We start from the raw sequence: 22,429 nt of genomic DNA on the forward strand, positions 1-22,429 counted from the left end.
CTAAAAATGTATCTAACATCATTCATTACTCTAACAACGTCAATTTATAAATGAAAACAATGAATATTTGCTATTAATGATCCTTGTGAATAAAAGATTTATAAGTTTGATCTTGGGAAAATGACACATAAAGAAGTTTGAAAAAGTGAAATGTCAATTTAGGAAGCCAAAGAAATGTAATAATAGAGAAGGAAGTTTTTCCCAATTAAAATTTTGAAATTCGGTGAAATAAAAAAAATACCTTTTGTTTTTTTACAAAAAAAAAAAAACCTCAACTCCTCATCGGCAACCACCGCTGGCAACTGGCCGCTGCCGGCCACTAGTGTGGTGGCTGCTGGTGAATTTTGTTATCACAATATATTTTTCTTTTAACATGGGAGAATATGGTTTAAAGTAGCGGGGGCGAGATTTGATCCCACAACTCCTTAGTCGTAAGGGCAAAAAAAAAGAAAAAGAAAATGACCATTGGCCCATCAAAGATTTTTTTAATCTTATAATGCAAATAAAAATATAAGTTGACTCTTTTACTATGATTTCAGCTCATGATAACAATTTACCTGAGAACGACAAGTCTTAATTGAGAAATAACATGTCTAAATTTAATATTAACAAAACAACTTTCCTGATACATAACAAAAAGTAGCATGTACATTAATAAAAAATAACTATAATTTATTTGAAAATGATACGTTTTTACTAGAAAATAACAAGTCTAAACTTAAGATTAACAATATGTCTTTTCTTGATGCATAACAAGAAATAACATGTACATTAATTAAAAATAACTATAATTTATTTGAAAATGACACGTCTTTATGAGGAAATGACACGTCTTTAGTGAAAAATGTCAACAATTTATGTGGAATGTACATATTATTTCTTATTATGTATTAGGAAAAGTTGTCTTGTTAATATCAAGTTTAGACTTATCATTTTCCAATAAAAACGTATCATTTTCAAATAAATTATGGCCATTTTTAATTAATGTAGATGTTATTTCTTGTTATATATCAGGAAAAGACATATTGTTAATCTCAAGTTTAGACTTGTCATTTTCAAATAAATCATGGTCATTTTTAATTAATGTACTTGCTATTTCTTGTTATGTATTAGGAAAAGTTGCTTTGTTAATATCAACTTTAGACTTGTTATTTTTTAATTAAGATTTGTTATCCTCAGGTAAATTGTTGTCACAGGATGAAGTCATAGTAAAAAACTCAACTTTTTTTATTTTTTTGCCAAAGCATAGGTATTCTCCTATTGGAAGCAATTTTTTTTTTTGGCTAAAGTATAGGTATCTTCCTATCGGAGGCAATCCTATTTGAGGCAGGCACTGTCGGGCACTAAATGTGGGCACCTCTCCTAGCAGGGATTTGAACCTTGGCTCACCACGTTGTAGGAGACTAGCTCCTTTTACTAGACCCAATCCCTGTTAGTGTCAACTTATATTTTTGTTTGCATCATAAGGTTAAAAAATATTTGATGGCCCCAATGGTCATCTTCCTTTTTGTTGGCGCAAATGGCCAAGGAGTTGTGGGATAAATCCCACCCCGCCGCTTTGAACCATATTCTCCCATGTTAAAAAAAAAAAACATTGTGACAAAAATGCTTCACCAGCAGCCACCACACTGATGGCCGGCATCGGTGGGGGGCGCTGGCTATCGGTGAGGGACTGGGGTTTTTTTTTAAAAAAAAGATAAAGGTATTTTTGTCATTTTACTGAATTTTAAAATTTTAATTTAAGAAGGACTTTCTTCTCTGTCATTACATTTTCTTAACTTCTCAAATTGACATTTTACATTTTCAAGCTTCTTTATATGTCATTTTCCTTTGATCTTTGGGCATAAACGTCCTTTCCAAAGTGCTTATCATCTTTTTATAGGCTGGAGGATTGATGAAGAAGATAGAATAACTTTATACACTTGCATGGAATTTGAAATAAATTATGCTGGTGGAAATTAGAAAAATGAGATAAAAGTGCACGGCACCTTCTACATCTGTATTATTTCATATTAATATTGATTACGTTAAATTTTAGAGACAAAATAATTTATCTATATATTATTAAATTTAATAATATTCTCACTATTTAAAATTTTTTTGGACTAAAATATGTAATTTTATTTGCGTATGTTTAAAATGATCAACTACATTGTGAAATATGATAAAATTATATTCATTTGTGAAAAAATTTTACGACACTATGGATAATTAAACATTTTTCCCTCCAACCATGAGGCGATTAATATAGAAGGTTTATTTTCAAACAATTAAGTTAGGTAAGCTGTTGCGTAGATCCTGTTTCGCAAGTATATTTTGGAAGGAAATATCGAAGACGAACACCCAAAAAAAAAACTATTAATGCTTAAAATTAAACTGAACCAAGTCAAATCGATTAAAATTGAAGTAATAAACAAAACAAAATATTTTTTTACATGTCATAATTGATCTTGTCCAGTTGATTTCATAATTTGGTTTGGTTAAGGTTACTCAAATCAAATCAGTGGGATTAAATAAGTTCTCTACCTAACTTCAAATATATGACGCCTGAGTGATGCGTTATCAACGGCCAGGCTGCGACAAGGTCTAATAATTAAATAATATAACGAGTTTTTTGACGAGAAAATAATACTACTTTTATAATTAGGTGTTATCTTTCCTAAAATATCCTTACTAATTAAGTGTATTGACTAGAACTACCATTATTAGAAGAACTACCCTAGAAAAAAATACATAAATATGAGAGATAAAATAGATTGAGGTTTTATATTTATAATTAAAATAAAAATCAAACAACATCAACAGCAGGTAGTATAATAAGCTAAGCATGATAAATTAAGATTATTGGTTATCGAAGAAATCATGTCCAATCAATCTCTCTCCCCCCCCCCCCCCCAAAAAAAAAACATCAACAATGATTGAACGTGGACATTCATCCATGCCTTACCTCATTCTTACCTCATGATCCCCCCCCCCCAAAATTTTAATCGAACTAGATAGTGGATCTATGGCAAAGAATTTAAAATGATTTTAATGTTATTGGTGACTTGTTGAAACTGATGTTGATCTAAATATGTTTTTTTAACTAAAAAACCCCATATTTAAATTTAACGAATAGTATAGTTGAAGAGAAAGGAGCTGGTACTTGAAGGTGAACTCATACCTAAAACTAAATTCAAGCAAGTGATCTGCTAATGAATCAATCATTAAGGAGAACATCAAAACATTGTGCATAATCTCCGTAAAAGACAGCGAAATTTTCTAAGCGCCCGTGATAAAACAATTAAAAAAAAAATCATCGAAGCAATCTAAACTCAAAGTAGTAAAATATGTAGATATATACATAATGAATAAAATATAAACAACTTCATCCCACCTGAAATAACTGTAACTACTGCTGATGAGAATGCTTTAAAAGAGGATGTTGCGAGATTTGATCTGGATTCTGGAGACCGGGAAGAAGGAAAGGAACATTGTACTACCTCAAGGGGATGCTCATCCCATAAAACCCAAGCGAAATTGAGGTGGAATTCTCTTCTTGACAAATGCCACCACAACCACCAATCGACTGCCACGTCAACTGCTGTCGCTTTCTCTAATCCGCCTCTTCTCTTCACCCTTTATTCCTTTTAATTATTTGGTATTAATTCTGTTTGAGTTATTTTTAACGTAATCTATGGTAAGTAAGAAAAAACTTAAATCTTATTAATTTTATTTTAAAATTTAGTTTTTTTTTTACTTTATTCCTATTTAACGTGTATGTTTTCTAAGAAAATATTAATTTATATGATAATAAATGAAAAGTGAATGTGCTAAAAGTTTAATAATATGAGTTATAAATAGAATCAAAATAAATCTTATCCCTGTGCATTATAGAGTTACAACACCACATTTCAAAAGTAGTCATCATTTACACAATTCAAAATAAAACTCTCTTCATAATTTGATAATCTCGTAATTTATAATTGAAAAATTGTTTTAAAAAACCCTTACGGATCCCAAACAGCCAATAAAAAGCTATCAAGAGCATGTAAAACCTTGCTTGGGGACGTGTCAAGACACCAAGTGCTGACAATACACGAAGTGCGCATCAGAATCTCTAGCTTTTTCGCCGGCAATCACTCTCAACGGAATCCCAAAAATCCTAACAACTCTCACCTGAACGCCCCGTTGCAGTGAGACCCAAGAAGAATAGAAGCGCTTGGGCTTGGATTGGATTCCATGGCCGCCAACAAGCTGGGACGCATTATTTTTTATCTTAATTTTCTATCAAATCCAACCTTTAAAACAATCTTCTTTAATTTTCCTCTTTTTAAACAAATTATAATTTGATACCTTGTTACTAATTATCATATCTCACATGTTTAAAAATGTTTTTATACAACGCTTATATCACTCAACTTTATATTTTCTTTGTCCTGAAATATATGTTTGAATTACTACATCCAGTTTTTAATATAAAAATTAGTTTGACTTTTAATGTAGCAATAAATATCAAAACACAATTCACTTTGTCTTTCATATATATCTATTTTTTTCAAAATCGTCCATATAATAGTTGTACATGTTAAATATTTTATCAAATAGTAGTTCTAGCTAATATATATTATTATCAAGGATATTTTAGGAAAGATAATATCTATTTATTACAAATAACTAACTTAACAAATTTCTTTAATATGTTCAAATCAATCAACTAGCTTTTATATAGCACTTATTATCGTATACTCAAATGTTTGTCCAAGGAATCAATTTCAAGCTTCATATACACTCGGTGATTGTAAAAATTGGTTAAGCAAAATAAGGTCTGGAACTTGAATTTACCTAAAGATAAGTTGCTTCCGGTCTTTAATATAAGAGTTTATTGATTAATTTGAATATGCTAAAAAAATTAAGTTATTTATTTATAATAAGTAGATGTTGTCTTCTATAAAATACTTTTGCTAATCATGTGTATTAGCTAGAACTATCATTACAAATATTACTTTGAAAAAGAAATAAATAAATATGAGAGACAAAACAAAGTGAGATTTTATATTTAAAACTAAATTAACTTTTATATTAAAGACATAAGCTAGTGGCTATGTTCTGTTTTACGGTAAAAGCTTTAAAGATCCACATTCCACAAAAACCTGCAGCACCCATTTCTTCTTGTAAGCGTTGCGCGTCCCACGTAATTTAGAGAGTCTTGCGAGTAGTTTAGTGATATTCTTTTCTTCTTCTTTTTTTTTTTGTTTTTTGAATTAAGCAGGTGTTTGGATCAGTGAAAAATGCTTTTTAAGAGTACTTTTTTTTAAATCCAAATAAACTCCTCTACATATTTACTTCATATGTTATAAAAACATTTTTAAAACCATAATTTTATTTCTACCTAAACATCTTCTGAGTTACTAGTAGCCGGTGCAACTTAGATACTGCGCTTCTTTGTGGCCCAGATTTTTTTGGTCCAAACAACCGACTAATCCAGCCAAGGTATGAGCAGTTTAATGATATTCCTCCCCCCGGGTTTTAAGGTTTTGGGACTCAGAACCTTTCTTCGATCTCTACCTTCAGTATTCTGGAGCCAGAGTCAAGTCCGAATGACCTGGAACCCAAAAATACTTCAAGGAAGATGATATGGAAGCGGAATTTATATTGTTGCAATTTTGACAGTTGGAATTTTCAAATGTAAGCAATCAAATACTACCTGTCCGATTTTAAATATAACATCACTACAAACTAGAACTAGATATTATATTAGGTAGTAATTGAATACAATCACTTAAATAAAACAGTTTCTCCAATTATTCAAATACATTACATCTTTCAAGCATTTTTCAACGTCATCTATCCATATACCCAAGAGAAACCTTATCCTCAACTTGACAGTTGACCATTTGTAATGCACCCAAACCATTAACTAAATCAAAAATTTAAAATAATAAAAAAGAGAGATATAACATGCTCCTATCAAGCTCATGCATTCCGACCCTAACAGTTATTTAAATTTCCATCTGACTTATTGCTCCAATACAACATATTCTTGCTTCAGTGGCTGTATATGCAATGACTCGTAAACAAACGCCATTAACTTCACCCCACGCCCCAACCTTGACTACCCATCACCGGGGAAAATAGATGAGCAGTTGGGCTACTGCCAGCGGATATGACCTTTATCAGACTTTCATTGCACCTGTGTTTACTGGTTTCTGAAAGAATCTGCCAACTGGCATCCCATCCTCATCATCATCGTTTCCTACTCTCCATGAACGATCTTTTTTCCTCTGAGGCTTCTTATGATGTTTGTGAGAAGCATTAGACTTCTTGACAGTAGCTTTCTTTGGAGCAATGTCATTAGCCATGTCAAATGAACTGAGATCATCCAATACGTGCTCAAGACTAGGTGCAGCTTCGCTGTTGACATCCGAAGAATCTTCAATATGAGAAGAATCTGACTTGTTTAAGTTAACTGAGTCAAGTCCTCCGGGTTTGGCCACAGTTTGTTCCTCATTCAACATTCCAGGAGGCAATTCATAATGAGGCAACTTTCCATCAATGTAATCTTTCAGTATCTGACGGGCAGCTCTAGTTTCATCGGGTAGCCCACTAGAAGCAACATAGCCACGAGAAGCACAATAAGTTCTCAGAATTTCAGACGCTAGAGGAGACCTGGATTGGGGTTCATATGGCTTAGGCTTTGGAAGGGTGATCTTATAAACTTCCTCGATGACATGTCTTGGGACTTTATCGGCCACAACCTGGACAGCCTCCCTGTGTTCACTAATCCTATCAATGGGAAGCACCCCACAAGCAATCATCTCATGCCTGGAGCTTGAAAAAGACGGAAAAACTAACCCAGGACAGTCACAAAGGGTTAGCCTATCAGAAATTATTAACGTTTGGAAGTGTTTTGTCTTCCCTGGAGTGGAGGTAACACCTGTCCGTTTTTGGCCTACCAAAGCATTGATAGTTGAACTTTTACCCACATTAGGATAACCAACAAATCCCACAACTACATTACTTGATGACAAACTACCAGAAGCATTTTCACTACAAGATTGAATATCAGAAGGCCCTGTGTCAGAGGAGCTTGATTTTCTCCTCCTCTCCACAATCTCTTCTGCTTCTGACTGTAACCGAGCCAGGAGTTCGTCTCTGCCATATATTTTTGTATCTGGGTTACTGCACTTCTTCAAATTATCAGCATCCGATGATGAATGAAGCTTTTTGCCTTCCAGAGCTGCAGAAGCAGCTTTAGCTGACCAGAAGATGAAGAGAATATCGTGAGCCCGGAAGTACTCTGCCCATTTCTCTCTGCAGGGGGGGGAAAAAAAAAAGAGGTATAAGAACCTAGGCAGGACAGAAAACTAAAGAGTGAGTTCACACATTAACTTCAAAGGGGAGATCAGAACCTAATAGGAGTGGACAAAAGATCTGCCTTGTTAACCAGCAGCAATGTCCGTTTATGCTCGTCAACCTCTCTCGCATATGCCTGAGCCAGAGCAGAATTAATGCCAAAATAAATTGAGTAGCTCTCATGGATTTCTTTTAAACATGATGATATGAGATTTGCCACGGGAATTTAAGGTTAGATATTTCCTTAAAAAAAGGCTAAATGGTAAGAGTTGAAGTAGTAAAAGATAACGCTTATAGTTTGAGTAAAGTTGAAGGTTTTTTAAGTAGCACCTGTGACTTTCAAGTAGTGGCCAAAGAAGCACAAAAAAAATTAACAAGCAATAATTTGTGGCTTTTATAAACATGATTTGATGATGAGCTTTAAGGGGTGGTGCAGATATTAACTTCCATCAAGTAAAACCAGTTAAAGTATCATGCAACCCCAAACATCATTATACTCCATTAACTAACGTGTGTATCATTTTAAAACACATCAATTGTTATAGATCTGCCAGGGACGAGGAAGATCTCAATTCTCGAGATTTGTCAGCTTAGTTTGAGTACACAATCCAAACTTCATCAATCAAGAAAATAGTCTCCTTACCTCAAGATCAGGACAACGGTAAAAAAGCGGATCTCGCGAATCAACAACCATCACAAGCTGGCCAAAAACACAGACACATATATACATGAGATTTACATACTCAATAATAGTACAATAAATTGGCTTTCAAAAGAATTACATGGTCTTGAAAACATAGGTAGACAGAAGTCAACATCTGGGTAGATGGCAATAACCAGTTTAAAATGATCTTATTAAGTCTATTAATATCAACTGTAAATGTCAAAAAGGAACAGACACTTGAGACTTCATAAAGAGGATCTTGCCTTTAACTTGCCAGTACATAACAACCATTCAATATGGAAGTTACATGGAGAAGGTACATTGGAAGCGAAAAGCAAATGCAATTATAGGATGCTAATATTTTCTACCTCTAACATCAAAACGTGCATCCTCCCTATGGCAGGAGTAAGCACAGCTACAGAACCAGCAATAAAGTAAGATCATAATAGAATAATAGCTTATTCGCTTCAGAGAAATTAATAAGTAACCTATGACTATCCACAGACTCATAAATAACAAGAATAGTTTTCCTCTGGGGCTAAGAATGTTTTTTTTTTTCTGGAGATCATTATTGACCATTTTTCAACTACTTCTCATCAGAACGAGCACTCCAATCTCAATTGAAAAAAGAAAAGAATTTTCAGCCTTATCCCAAATAACTAAGTCATTGAGATGCAGGGTATCGACTTACCAAATCACTACGCTCAACAACTCGCCAAAGCTGTCTCCAAATATCAAGATTCTTCTCAAAGGGTGTAAGGACAAGCTTCTCATTTTCCTCAAGTCTGAAACATAATGATTAAACACACGTAAATGAAACTATATAAAAAACTGTCCTAGTATTTTATTCTTCTGAGTTCTGATAAATCAGTCATCTGTAGCATGAATTCATTACGATTCAAATTAGCTAAGATGATTTATCAACCAGGTAACCACAAGAACTCAACCTTGCTAGACTGCGACGCCAGGTCAAGAAAGCTTGTCTTTCATTGGCATCAAGCTCCTCCACGGACATGTTCGCACTCCATGGCGGCCTAAAGGAGAACAAAGAGTCAGAACAAACAGACAAAGGAGAGTTGCAGAAATAATTTGGTTAAAAGAAATACCGGCGTGGAACTCGAAGACTGCCAGCATGGAGAGCCTCCTCTCTCTTCTGAAGATCTCTCCTCTCTTCAGGAGTCATTTCACTAGTGCTAGAGCTTGCATCCCTTCTCCCATGCAATAAAATCGCTTAATATTCAATATTCAGTATAAGCACTACAATTTAATAGGAGATATGTCTCCCTTAGTGGTACATGCTCACTAAACAGAATAGACACTGTAGCTTTCAAATTCCGGAGCAAGGATCGAAAAATAATACGAGATGCCAAAGGCAGCGTGATTTTTCTTTTCTTTATTTTAACCAAAAGCCGAACAAGGCCTTCGCAGCACCGCTCAACCTCGAAAAGGTAAATTCATTGTCACCCAAAAAAAAAAAAGGCAAATACATTACCTTTCAGGGAAATTTCGAGCTTAACCGTTAAAATACCCAGCTTAGATATCGAGATAAAATTGCAATCTAAGTAGGAAAAAAAAAGGAATAAGAGGAAATTACAAGCTCTTCTTGCCGCAAATTCGATGGAAAATAACTCACAGACTAATGGGGAGGTCAGGGGCGGGGTGGTTGGCGACTAAGAGACGCTCGGCCTCGTCTGCTTGTTCAATGATGGCATCAATGTCGGTGACCTCTGTGACCGATTCTAAAACCTTCTTTTGCTGATTCTTGTAGAACCGACCCTTTTCCTTACTCTGCTGGATCATCTGGTTGCGCTGCTTAACCAGAGCCCTCCCCAGGTCCGACTTCTGATTCTTTCCCATTGTAGTTAGAATCGGAAGGAAAGCCCCAAACAAGTGTCAGCACGAAACTATTGTCCAAAACCCTAAAATCCTACCTGTCGTCTCGAAAGCTTTTCTTCTCCGTTCTACACTTCTATTCTCCGGACGAGGATCGAGGGGCACCGTTTTTCAATATCTATATTTTCACCTCAAAAAAAAAAATCCATCTGTTTTTTCCCTGGTCAGGTGGGGTTTTTTGCCCAGGCGTCCCGGGGGCGCGGCTTTAAGAGACCATAAAAAGCGCAAAATGTCACCTTAAAAAGAGGGAAAATTAAAGCAAGAATGAGGGGTAGCGGGGGAACGATATATATATATATATATATATATTTATTTATATACACACACATTTTTTTTTTTATACACAAAAAGTTTAAACAGATTGCCCACCAACAAAGTCTTTACAAATTGCTTATTAATAAGGTCCTTAACATCAGCAGTGGGATTTGAATTTATAATCTTATGGGTTATGAACTGACTTCTTACCAGCTGGATCAACTCGTGTTAATGGGGGAGTGATATTTATTAGAGAAGATTGTAAACAAAATTAACTCTTGTACACTATAACGTGGACAACATTATACTAACCTTTATTCTTAATATAAATTTAATTAATTAATTTTAAAAAACTAAAAAAACTAAATACATTATTGGATAGTATTTAAATTTATTTATTTTTTCAAATTAATTTACTTGACTTATAAATTGATAATACTACCTCCGGTCTTTAATATAAGATCTCGTTTAATTTTTATTTTTGTTCTAACTATAAAACTTTAATCCACTTTATCTCTAATATTTATGTATTTTTTTCAAGATAGTCTTTTTAACAATGCTAATTCTTGCCAATACACTTGATCAACAAGAATATTTTACAAAAGACAACATCTATTTATTATAAATAATTACCTTAGCTTCTTTGTTTAATCTTTTCAAATTAGTCAATTAGCTCTTATAATTTGAACTAGTAGTACATGATCTAGTGATACACATAATATTTTAAAGAGATCATAATATATATTATAATTAAATAATTTATTGAGTTTTTTTAATCTCTCCAAATTAATCAATTAAATTTTATATTTGTATTAAGGACCAGTAATATGATTTGTGAATATGGTGGATTAAACAAGTGAAGCCACAGAACTTGTGGTTTGATTGTTTAACTTATGCAGCATGATTCATTTTATTGTACCAGAGAACTCTTGAATAAAATCTCAAACCCGCCCCCCTTCCTTGAATGGGTAAATTAAACTGGCTAACCTAAATTGATTTTGACACCTCTAGCTTGAAATGGCATTCGCACAGCGCCGTGAGAAACGAAGAGAGCTAGGTTGCCTCCAAAGAATAATAAAAACAGAGGGACATGTAAACAATTATTACTCCTAGTTCATGTATTAATGAACAAGGACAACATTAACATCAGATTTCTTATAATTATTATATCTCTCATTTAAAATTCATCAACTTTTCAACTTTATTCCTATTTAATATACATCATACCTCATCTAAACAAAATCAATATAATAATAAATGAAGGGTAAAATTTTACATCTATATAAAAAATTCTCTCAATGCCCTATAAATAAGACTAAAAAATGTTTTCCCTTTCTACCTTATAAATAGGACAAATGTTTTCCCTTTCTTCCTTATAAATAGGACCAGAAGAGTACATGATTAAAGAACCTTGAGTTTTGTAATAGTATATATACGAATCATTGAACTAATGTATATCTTTTTGCAACCTATTACCTCCTTGGATTCTTCGTATAAGAACTAATTTGATCTTAAATATAAAATTTTAATGCATTTTGTCTTTTATATTTATTCATTTCTTTCAAGATAATCGTTGTAATAATTGCACATGTTAAAAATTTCATTAAATGACGGTTTTAGCTAATACATATAATTAGGAAGGGTATTTTGAAAAAGATAACACATATCTATTATAAATAACTAATTTAACTAATTTTCTTAATCTATTCAAATTAGCCACTTTTAATTTAATCCTAAATATAAAACCTCAATCTATTTTATCTCTCATATTACTTCCGATCCTTAATATAAAAGCTAGTTGATTCATTTGAGTAGATTAAGAAAACCAGTTAAGTTGGTTATTTGTAATAAATAAGTTTTATCTTCCTAAAATGCCCTTATGGATTAAGTATATTGACAAGAACTATCATTATCGCAAGAACTATTTTTAAAAAAATGAATAAATATGAAAAACAAAGTAGATAAAAATCTTATATTTAAGACTACAATAAAAGTCAAATCAACTCTTATATTAAAGACCAGAGATAGTAGTTATTCATTTTTTTTCTAAAATAATCCTTATAGTTATTGCTCATGTTAAAATTTTTATCAAATGTGAAAGCTAATACACTTGATTGGTAAGAGTATTTTTAAAAAAAACAATACCTATTCATTACAAATAATTAATTTAACAAATTTTTTTAAGCTACTTAAATTAACCACCTAATATCTAGTGTCTGTAATATGATTCTTCAAATCACGTCTTTCGTTTTGGGACCCCCGGGCCCCGGGGTTTTTTTCTCTCCCTCCCCCAGCACGTTTAAGGAATTAAGGTTTTGAATTTAAGAGCAGTTCCCAGAACTGCAAAGAGCTGCTGAGGCTTGAAGAAATGCAACGCCAAGAACAAGAGGCTCCGATGAACGAATACTCTCGAGGGAAAAACAGTTTTTTCCCTTTGGCCAAACGAGAGATACACACGTAACCATTTAGAGTCAATACATTCCTTAGGCATAAAATAACAAATAAAATCTGAAGGCATCGTTATAAATCGCAAAATAAGAACAAATATGTCAAGAATCAGCAATAATAAACACAAATAGCAGCACCGAGAAATTACAAGACCGTCTCAAACAAGCAAACTCCAGGGAAAAATTGAAAATTTCTGGCTAAAAGAATTTGTTGTACTGGCTGGTCAGGGAGCCCCTCAGATTTGAATACAATCCATAAAGTGAATATTGGCGCATGTTTTCGACTTCGTACCATGAATTAAGCACTGTGAGATGCTTGTCTGTGCCAGAAAACGCTAGCTGGATCCCAAGACTACAATCCACTGAACCTCCCCGATTCTTACAAGATGATGTTCTAATTGCGCAGTCTTGTTTATTGAGGCAAACAAAGTTAGATTTTCCTTTGCATGAAGCACATCCGTCTCTCTTCCAGTACAAATTCTGTAGCCTGCCCTTCTTAAACTCGAGCACCTAATTTGACAAATCCAAGATGATCAAACAGGTTACGAAAAAGCCAAAATCTCAAATTGTCATGTCCATGATTTAACATTCTTACCAGTGTAGAACTTGTCACAATGTATGTGCTGTTTGCAACAAACGCAGGTAGAGATCTTGCAGCATATTTCCGTCCAGCAAATGCCACCATATACCCACCATAAGAATCCTATGTATCATGAAACGAAAAAGAATCCAATTCAGTAATAATGAAGAAGATCCTCGGATGCAAACTTTGTTTTTAGCTTCTCTAGTTTTTCTTTTCAGAAGAACATAAGATTCTCATCTACACAAGCAGTTTGCAGACATGCTAGTATTAGTATATCTTTTCAGAACAACGATTGTATATCAAAACATTCGTGCTGTCTGAGTGGCCCTGTCCTCAGAATCTCAGTCTAACCACCAAGTTGTTCTGAAGTACTGTGGCTTCTCAAAAGTCCAGTGGCTGAAACACTTAAGCGGATTTTTCTTGAAAACGAAGACATTGACAGTTTTGTTCATGTATAATATGCTCCCATCTATCTTGTTTATGAGTCACTATGAATATTTTTCACTGGAATCAAGAAAAACCTTTAAACTCGTTAATTTTGTTTAAAAAGGTCTTTTACTTTCCCACATCAACATTAAATAAGGGTAAAAGGGAAAATTGGTAATAGATAATCAATGTGGTGCCTTATGTAAAGGACCCAAAGACACCTCCTCCAAGTGTCTTATCAATAGAGCCAAAGGGAGTAATAGACAGACAAATCATATGTCAAACTAAGTCTACAAAGCCCCCCTAAGATTCAGTCGCCTGCAAGAATCCGTTTTATCATCATGTGGAAATAGATTTTTTTGCCACTCATCTTACTAATTTGAACATCAATTAGAGTCTTCTTATATACACACAAATTAACCTAATGATACATTACGCATAGAAAAATTTCATTCGGTACAGTTGCTTTCCTACTAAGGAATAATGATTCTTATTTCTTAACTTTACTATGTTTCCTTCGGCAATTCAAAATAATATGTTCAGTACCGTGGATAATTTGTGCTCATAATCCAGGTTCTTCGTGAAGAAATATAAGTGAAAAGGAGACATAGTAATGCAACTAGGTTTGTCGAGATTGAATAATATTCTACAATAAAATAATAATATAATACATACTGACATTCACAATCAGGCATATGGTTTGACGTGACAGAAATAGCATTAGCAGAAACTGAATCCGAGCATGGAAAGATAGAAGCAGGAGAAAAATAGATAATTTTAACAATCAAGAGTGTGCAGGCGACTTCAGTGGCAATATCAATGAACAGAAGTCAACGAGAAAAAAAAAAAAAACGACCAGTTTCAATGTGAAGTCCAACAACGTTTGTTGCCATCAAGAACAAGGCAACACTATTGGTAGAAAACAAATGAAGTGACAAGTGCAGATCAGAACTTATAACAATGATCTCTCTTCTCTCTTTCAGCACACAACTATACTTATAAATTGATTTGTTGTTTTTTTAAAAATGAAATATTGTTTTATCCTGCTTCATCCTTATCTGTTAGTAAAAGTCATTAAAAAGTTAAAATGCTTTTGGGAAACATCTTCAAGCAGATTCGAGTCAAAGCAGAATTTAAGTGCTCTTATAAATTAATTACAGCAAAGAGGGAAGCAGCAAATGGCAAACAATAGCTAAGGCATCTATCCGGATTACAGTAACCCTGGGTTGCCATCCAATTTACAATAACAATATTTAAACCAATAAATAGTAGTAACCATCACATTCATTCTCTGAATTCCAGCTTCAGAAACAAGATGAAATCGAATGCAAAAGTAAGATCTAAGAGCAGAAATTAGAAAGGAACTGCATCCAATACTGGGAACAAAAGAAGGGAAAGTGAAATGCACGCGTACCGGGAAGAAATTAGAGGTGTTGATAGAGAGGAGGGAGATCTCATCGACTTTCGGGCGGAACAATGCGAGCTGCGAGTTCTTCGACGACGAAGCCAGACCGAGACGGCTGTCACATGGAGAGAGCTGGTGGGACTTGTCGTAGAAGAACGAATCCCTGGAACTGAAAGCAATGCCAAAAGTGAAGCCATCAGATCTCTGAATCTTGGTATCAACGCATGGGTGGTAGACCCTGTTGGTGTTCTGAGCGTCGAGACAAACTACCAGCAGCGTCAGGATGAGCATCACCAATGCCGCCATTTTTGCAACCATAGTAGACCCGATTGGAATCTACGTTAATGATAGCTTTGTATTCTTTAAGGCTTCTTTTCTGCAAGGTGGAGGTTGCAGAGGAGTGCTGGCAAAAAAACAAAAAAGAGAAAAAACAGAGAGATTGCAGAGGAGTGATAGGTCGGTGACAACCGGCGAAGGGTAGTGTTACTGTCAACTTTATCCTACTAGTTTCTCGCTTAGGAACTTGGGTCTCCTTTTTCCGTCTTTGGAATTTGGAAACGGAAGGAAGAGGGGAAGAAAAATAACTGCATATCCGAGGAAAATAAGAAGCGGAAATAGTTAATCCTTTTTTTCAAGAAATTTATACCACCCATCACTAACTATTTGCTTTTTCCCCCCCAGTTTTGATATGCTTCATTTTAAGTAAAAAGTCATTAATTTTTTTTCGATACAGGGAAATTGTATTACTCAGTAAAAAGTTATTAATTGCTGTTCGAATCAGGTGGCTTGTATATTCCATAAAGCATGCCTCATATTCGAAAAGGAATGAGTACTTATTATTGTTGCTTGTAAACTTTTTACTATTAATAAATTCATTCTGCCTGGTTGACTAAAAAAAAGGAAAAGGAATAAGTACTTATTTGAATCTAATATTAATTAGTCATCTTCTACTAATTTGATTTAGCTCAGAATACAAGGTTAACTTGATATATGACGATTGATAATTAATGTTACAGCTGCTTTTTAATTATTTAGAATGGCTACATATAATATGCTAAATGATTAATTCATGTTTAATGTGGGGATTAAGTCAAAATAAGGAGAAAAGTCGTTGTAACACTAAATACAGTAATTACAGTGATGGAGATACACAGCTAAACAATCCCATCACCTTATCTCATTTAGCTTTATTTAGCTGCTTTGTTCCTTCAGGTGACATTCTTAGATGACCCCGCCTTTTCCACGGAGGGAGGGGGGAAAAATGGAGTCTGAATATAAAACATAGAAAATGAAAAATTTCGAACTCTTCTTGAACAAAAAAATTAATGTTTATGACTAAAATCAACTTTCTAATTAGTTCTTATATTTAGATCAAAAAATTATTATAAAAATACTGAAAATATATTACAGGAAAAATAACATTTTCCCTTTTATTCATGCAAACAAACAAGTCACAGAGCATCCAAGAATAGCAAGAGTTTCTTTGATTTTGCAATATTAGCTCTTTAAGGTAAATAAAACTAGATGCCTTCCCCTGTGTATTTCGTTTTTTTTTTTGTCCCTCACATCAATCATAATGATACAATAAGCATGAATAAATAAAAGAAACAATAGACACATATCCACGATGGAGTTATACCAGCTAGAAGTTCTATATTTTAACATTTAAATGAATTTAAAAAATTTAGAAATATGCAATTATGATGGACTTTTTCATCCGAGTATTTTGTTTCTATTTTTTTTTATTTGGCCAGTTTTATGGATCAACAGATATAATAATCAATCAATATCCCCAAAAAAAAAAAGCCATAAAAATCCCCCCCAAAAAAGCAAATATCTCAATTTTTTTTGTTTAAACCGAGCCGATAAGGATGGACCTCCTTCCACTGACTTTTACATTGACGGTAATGGTGCCGGTATCTGTACTTATAATTCATAATTTTTTATTTTTCCTTAATCAAACTTTTTTCTTGGTACATCCTTACTCAAACTTGACAACAAGGAACTTTTCAGGCCAACCCGTTCCGCAGAGGCCTAAAAGCAAAAGAGGCATAGCCTTTTGTTGTTGGGCCCAAGGGAAACCACACCCCTTTCCACTGAACGATTCGTTTAAAGCCACCGTGGTGATAAGATCAGACTATTATTTCGGGACAGATAACTAGAAAAAAGAAAAAGAAAAGGAAATTTAAAAAGATTAATAATCACCCACTGATTGTGTCAATCACCATAATGCTTTGCTTGTATTTCCGGGAAGGTGAAGGCCAACAACACCCAAATCTAAATCCGAATCAGCAACACCTTTCTTTCAACCCAAGTAAATGATAACATCAAAATACTAAATAAGACCTTCTTTATGGATTAAAAATAAGACTTTATAATTAATACCAGAGGTAGTATTTCTCCAATTCTAAATATAACAGTCATATCATCAATTTATAAATATTAAAAAAATTAAGTTAATTATTTGTGAAAAATAACAAAAGAGAGGTGGCTTTGTTGAAACATTTCATTCAAAAGAGAGACGACGCGGCACCACGACATCCATCTTTCTTTGATGTTGTCCCACATTTTAATTTTAATTAAACAAATAAATCTAGTACTATCAGACGATAACGGCCATGTGATTGGCAATCGAACAAAGTTGAGGCCTTCATCATTAGGTGGCCATGTGTAAGATTTTCACGGCAGATCCAATAACTTGAGAACAAAATGTCCATTTTGATTAGTTGGGACTCGCCCAAATATGGTGGCAAGTTAACAACTTAATTACCTAACGCAAACCCTTTTCCTATCCCCGCGGCGTCACTGCGACAAATTGACTCACATAACCTCGTTTAGGTGAGTAATAATACAAAATAATAAACATCCTTGTCCCACCATCACCTGCAACTGAGACTAGATCAGAAAGCATCCACCACAAACATAATTATAATCTTTGGTCCAAAATCAAGAATGTGAGCTTTGGAACTGCTAGCCTTGACAATCGCCATTAGGAAAAGGGCGCATCTCCTCATCCGGGGGGAAGACGGAAGATGGGTTGCGACGAATGTGCTGGAAGGATGAGTTATTGTCGGTATATACAAATGGCACACCATTCCCATTAAAGCCAGCAAAGCAATAAACGCGCCACTCGAGGGGACCATATCACCGTCTCTCTAGTAATCACCCGTTTGGTAGGATGGAATTGAGACTGAAGAAGCGGAAGCGCTTTGAATACTTCCAGGAAGCCTCTCGCTAAGCAGACTCCAGCTGGCCGCACACACCCCCCCCCCCAAACAAAAAAATCGCCATCACATCTCAGTCGGACCAATTGCTCTTTTTCAAAAAAAAGGAATCTCTTGGCCCCGCCCCCCCAGAGTTTTGGGATTTACGAAATTTATCATATTTTTCAATGGACATTAGTTACTTAGTTTCATGAACCTTACTGTAACAATTGAGTATCAACAGTGACACACCCACGGCCGTGGCCATGGGTTCTACAGGCTCATGGCCTCAACTGGCCTCGTTTCTATGATTTTGTATTTTTTGTCGGTGATTTTGGCCGTAATTCCCAGGCTTCAACCTCTAAGCCACATCAAACTAAAATGTCTGATCCTTTCTCACAGGAGAAAAGGGACTAAAATATTGTTAAAAGCAGTTTCCCAATGAACAAAAAAGAAAACAAGTGAAAGAGGGGGCAGGGAGGGAGCGACGAAACTCATACAGATACATAAACACATCAAGTAAACATGGTGTAAAAAAAAAAAAAAAATCTGCTTTCAGCATAATTACATTATCTCATAAATAGCTCAAATAAACATCATCATAAAATCTACTTTCATCATTTCTACGTGTCTCTTGGATCTACATTGAATTTCTTTGAAGAGTGGAAATAAAGGTAAATAAATTAGAAGGAATAAGCAATTGGCCAGAAGCATTTTTTTTCCCTTAAAAAAAACTACTTGCAGCGTCCGTTCCCCCAAGTTTAGGCAACAGGATTCGTTTCATCCTAAAGTACACTGTAGATCTTTGATCAATGTTGTCCACAACTCTGTACAGAAACATCCCACAAAAGGAAAAAAAAAAAAAAATTGACCAACGTAATCTTTCATAGCAAGTTGGCAACTAATTGAGCATTACCGTCTATTTTACGCCAACAAGATACACATGACCCAAGTACCTGCCTTTTCCTTTTAGGTTTTAGCTCGCGTTGGTGTCCAACATCCACCTGCTTTTCTGATTCCTTTCCTGAATCAGTATTACTTTGTCTCGGCTCTTTGCGTCGGAGATCTTAAGTGGTATAGGTTGTGAGCTGTTCATGCCTCTTCAAACCTTATAGCTCCCCCTCAAACTATTCCAACGGCAAAAAATTCCAATATCATTAGAGAATTCTTAACCCTTTTCGCCTGCAAGAATAAAATTAGAAATGAATTGGTTAGCACCGCTAGCTCAAGTGGAGCGTGTGTGAAATTCTAGGAGATAGGGCAGAAAAACACCCCTAAAGAAAACAAGAAAAGTAACTACAAGCACACTTATTTTAACCGCCAGCATTTAAGTAAGATGGCATCAAACGTTTTACTCTCGTCATAAACCAAGCAGGCATAAGTGCCAAAAGCAACGACACAATCTATAAGCAAAAAGGAGAGAACACTTCGCTTCATCTCAAAAACATGCCCCTAATCCCTAAAAATAATCTATTCTTCAGAAGAACGAGCCACTCACAAGTCACAATATAAAGTAGGATCTTTCTTTGACTCCGGAACTAATCTCAGGCGCATCTTTAGCAGAGAGAACGAAGAGAAATTGAACCAAGAATGCCAGGCCAGCCAATGTTAGTGGATAACAGGATAAAGTAAAAGCATCAAACCTGAGATCTAATATCTAATGCCAGGCGCATCCGTCATAAAAGTGAATCTGACATTGGCTTATATAGAAGTAAAGAGTAACTCCCAACCTGAGAAGCATGCATAATGATACGAGAAGATATGGACTGATGCACATGACAGAGTATGCAAATGTTCAAGTAAACAATTTGGTAGGCATCTATTAGGTTTTGGCAAATCCATATTGTTTATCCTTTAATCAACTCAAACTTAACAACGCCCCCAACAAAAGAAAACAGAAACAGGAACTCAACATACCCTGTTCAGATTTCAGTCCTTGAATATGACCGATTTAGCAATGCCCATCAACTTTTCCAAGCAATTAGGGGTGAATTTTCGGGCAAACAAATAAGATTCCGAGTGGTTCGACACCCGGAGTTGATGAATCAGCTCCGGCGATACTTCAGCGGGATGATACGTATAAGGGTGCCCATTCACTGTACCCGTCCAATTGACACGCGTTAGGGTGTATTTGGTGCAACCATCTGGATCTGCCATTGATAACAAGGTAGGGAAATAATGCTCTTCTGGGTAGCACTCGTCGTCTCTGTAACAGGGCAACTTGAATTTTCCCCAGAGGACCCGATCTTTTATCACCAACAATGCGTGTCGGCGGGTGAGCGTGAAAAACTGAGATCCAACTCGAAATTGTTCGAATGTCACCTCGGGCTTCATTGCGAATCGACCTCTAGCAATGTATCGTTTCCAAAGGCTACGCTCCTTGGAGAGAATCTCGATGAAACTCTTGTACCTCAGTCGTACACCCAAGCGAGCCGCTTCAGGATCATATTCATAAGAGGTCAAATCGAAGGTTGGGGACACAAAAAGGGAATGATAGACATATCGGAAAGAATGGAGAGGGACACAGTATTGCGAGAGGACGGTAAAATAGGAATTGGCGGGATCGTCTAGGAGTGCGGTGGCGAGCAACCGGCGGGTGGCAGAGATGAGCGTGGGAGACGCGCGGAAGGTCCGCTTGGCCGGGATGAACCGTCCCTTAAAAACGCCGCTGGTGGGGCGCGTGACATTTACGGCAGGATCTGCGTGAACATAAATGTTATACAAATCGGTGGGGTTGCCTTTGAAGAATTGATCCCAGAGAGGGGCAAAATGGAGGTCAGAATTTGTGAGGAATAAGAAAGCGATCTTGAGCTTCGGGTTCTTAGATGACGAAAGATGGAAGTGGCGGTTGGGGTTATTAGGATTGGACGACGTGGACGATTGTGCAGCAGCGCGATGGAAGAGAGCAAGATCGTCAAGCTCGTCGTCAAGGGAAATGGGGACGGAGTGTCGAGGAGGAAGGATGTGAGGGGCGAGGAAGAAGAAGAGGATTGGAAGAGACAAAAGAAGAGAGAACGAGAGAACAAACGGGGTCGAGAACATTGAACTAGGAGCAAATCTCAGGGGGGAAAGAAAGTGAGGTGAAATCGATGAAAAGGGTTTAGAAACTCGTGGGGATAGAGCGTGGGATACATGGTCTGGAATTGTGAAAGAAAGTGCGGGAAATTCAGGGAGAAAGTGCGCAACTGAATTTCAGCAGAAAGGCCTGGAATTGTGAGAAACTCGGTGGGAGAGAGCTCATAAAGATGTGAATTTTATTTTCCCGGGAAAGTGAGAGAAAACTGAAAAGGAGCTTCGGTGGGCTTATGTTGGGTGTCTGCGAACACTGTACTGGTAAGAGGCGAATGAGGGAAGAGGACGAGAGCCGGTGGAGAGGCAACGGGGAGTCTCATTTCAACTAGTATAGACGAAGACATGGAAAGGGCGGAGTCGATGATTGGGAAAGCGTCGCCTAATCCCTCAGTACGGTTGGTGCAAGGTGGGAAGGAAGTTCGCCGTTATATGTGACGGCGTAGCTCCCTGAGGTTACGGTAACACGAGCAACGGCGTCTGTTAGGGCGGCAGTAGTAGAATGCCAAACGTGCCAAGCCTCGGAGGATGGTTATTGGGAAAATAATAACCATCACATCAGAAGAGGGGAAAAAAATGGGACAAATTACAATGAAACTGAAAATACAATTGTTAATAATTTAGGATATAATAATTAATAATTATCAAGACAAATATTAACAACTTATATATTATATTTTTATGATGCTCTGAAAAAATGTGCTGTAAATACCTATCTTGATAATTATTAATCATTACAACTTAAATTGTTAATAATTACTCTTTCAGTTGCCAATGCATATTTAAAAAACAGAATAATTTGGCAATTAAACAAATAGATCTCTTACAATGAAATTCTTTGAAATTTCAGAATAATTTGATAATTTAAAAAGATTTTTTTATATTTAATTCTCTTAAGCAAGTCTTTATTGTTATTTTCTCGGGAAAAAAAAGGGTGAACTGTAAATTTGACATTCATTGTTTTATTGTAATAATAGTAATTCAAAAGATCACGCATAAAATTTTAAGGGGATTTCGGATCATTCCTGGTCCTGATTCTCTCTCCCACTCAAAAACAAAAAGGATCATTCCTGATCCAAGTGGGGATAAAATAAAATATCTCAAATGCGGAAGTCTTGAAAACGGCAGGGGAGTGTAACTGTAAGTAAC

At 35.5% G+C, this 22,429-nt stretch overlaps 3 protein-coding genes across 4 annotated transcripts; all 3 read right to left on the minus strand.

Annotated features, from left to right (window-relative positions):
- Positions 1-5,810: 5,810 nt before the first annotated feature.
- LOC114762910 (GTPase LSG1-2-like) lies at positions 5,811-9,947 on the minus strand. Its single transcript, XM_028952515.1, has 7 exons — positions 9,633-9,947; positions 9,106-9,207; positions 8,947-9,033; positions 8,691-8,784; positions 7,979-8,035; positions 7,392-7,471; positions 5,811-7,293 (listed from the first exon to the last, which is right to left on the minus strand). The coding sequence occupies exons 1-7, from the start codon at positions 9,854-9,856 to the stop codon at positions 6,156-6,158; spliced, it is 1,782 nt and encodes a 593-aa protein (XP_028808348.1). The 5' UTR covers positions 9,857-9,947; the 3' UTR covers positions 5,811-6,155.
- Positions 9,948-12,543: 2,596 nt separating this feature from the next.
- LOC114762904 (uncharacterized) lies at positions 12,544-15,595 on the minus strand. Its single transcript, XM_028952508.1, has 3 exons — positions 15,018-15,595; positions 13,190-13,297; positions 12,544-13,104 (listed from the first exon to the last, which is right to left on the minus strand). The coding sequence occupies exons 1-3, from the start codon at positions 15,324-15,326 to the stop codon at positions 12,793-12,795; spliced, it is 729 nt and encodes a 242-aa protein (XP_028808341.1). The 5' UTR covers positions 15,327-15,595; the 3' UTR covers positions 12,544-12,792.
- Positions 15,596-18,911: 3,316 nt separating this feature from the next.
- Positions 18,912-21,662, minus strand: LOC114762911 (glycosyltransferase BC10-like). 2 transcript variants are annotated; one of them, XM_028952517.1, is made up of 2 exons: positions 20,129-21,662; positions 18,912-19,344 (listed from the first exon to the last, which is right to left on the minus strand). In XM_028952517.1, exon 1 carries the CDS (start codon positions 21,251-21,253, stop codon positions 20,141-20,143), a length of 1,113 nt encoding a protein of 370 aa, XP_028808350.1. In that variant the 5' UTR covers positions 21,254-21,662; the 3' UTR covers positions 18,912-19,344; positions 20,129-20,140. The 2 variants fall into 2 exon arrangements, with proteins under 2 accessions (XP_028808350.1, XP_028808349.1); XM_028952516.1 differs by having other exon boundaries at positions 18,912-19,393; positions 20,129-21,659.
- Positions 21,663-22,429: the final 767 nt, after the last annotated feature.

The sequence above is a fragment of the Neltuma alba genome, unplaced genomic scaffold (genome assembly GCF_004799145.2).
Source record: "Neltuma alba isolate B1F8T4 unplaced genomic scaffold, ASM479914v2 tig00011245_pilon, whole genome shotgun sequence".
Taxonomy (NCBI): Eukaryota; Viridiplantae; Streptophyta; class Magnoliopsida; order Fabales; family Fabaceae; genus Neltuma; species Neltuma alba.

Excerpts from the sequence above, each read along its gene's own strand:
- LOC114762911 (XM_028952517.1), bottom strand. The coding sequence starts at position 21,253 with ATGTTCTCGACCCCGTTTGTTCTCTCGTTCTCTCTTCTTTTGTCTCTT.
- LOC114762904 (XM_028952508.1), bottom strand. The coding sequence starts at position 15,326 with ATGGTTGCAAAAATGGCGGCATTGGTGATGCTCATCCTGACGCTGCTG. Across the intron at positions 13,298-15,017 it reads ACACCTCTAATTTCTTCCCG|GATTCTTATGGTGGGTATAT; the intron begins GTACGCGTGCAT and ends CATGATACATAG. Across the intron at positions 13,105-13,189 it reads TTGTGACAAGTTCTACACTG|GTGCTCGAGTTTAAGAAGGG; the intron begins GTAAGAATGTTA and ends TTGTCAAATTAG.
- LOC114762910 (XM_028952515.1), bottom strand. The coding sequence starts at position 9,856 with ATGGGAAAGAATCAGAAGTCGGACCTGGGGAGGGCTCTGGTTAAGCAG. Across the intron at positions 8,785-8,946 it reads TGGCGTCGCAGTCTAGCAAG|ACTTGAGGAAAATGAGAAGC; the intron begins GTTGAGTTCTTG and ends ATTATGTTTCAG. Across the intron at positions 7,294-7,391 it reads CTTTTGTCCACTCCTATTAG|AGAGAAATGGGCAGAGTACT; the intron begins GTTCTGATCTCC and ends CCCCCCCTGCAG.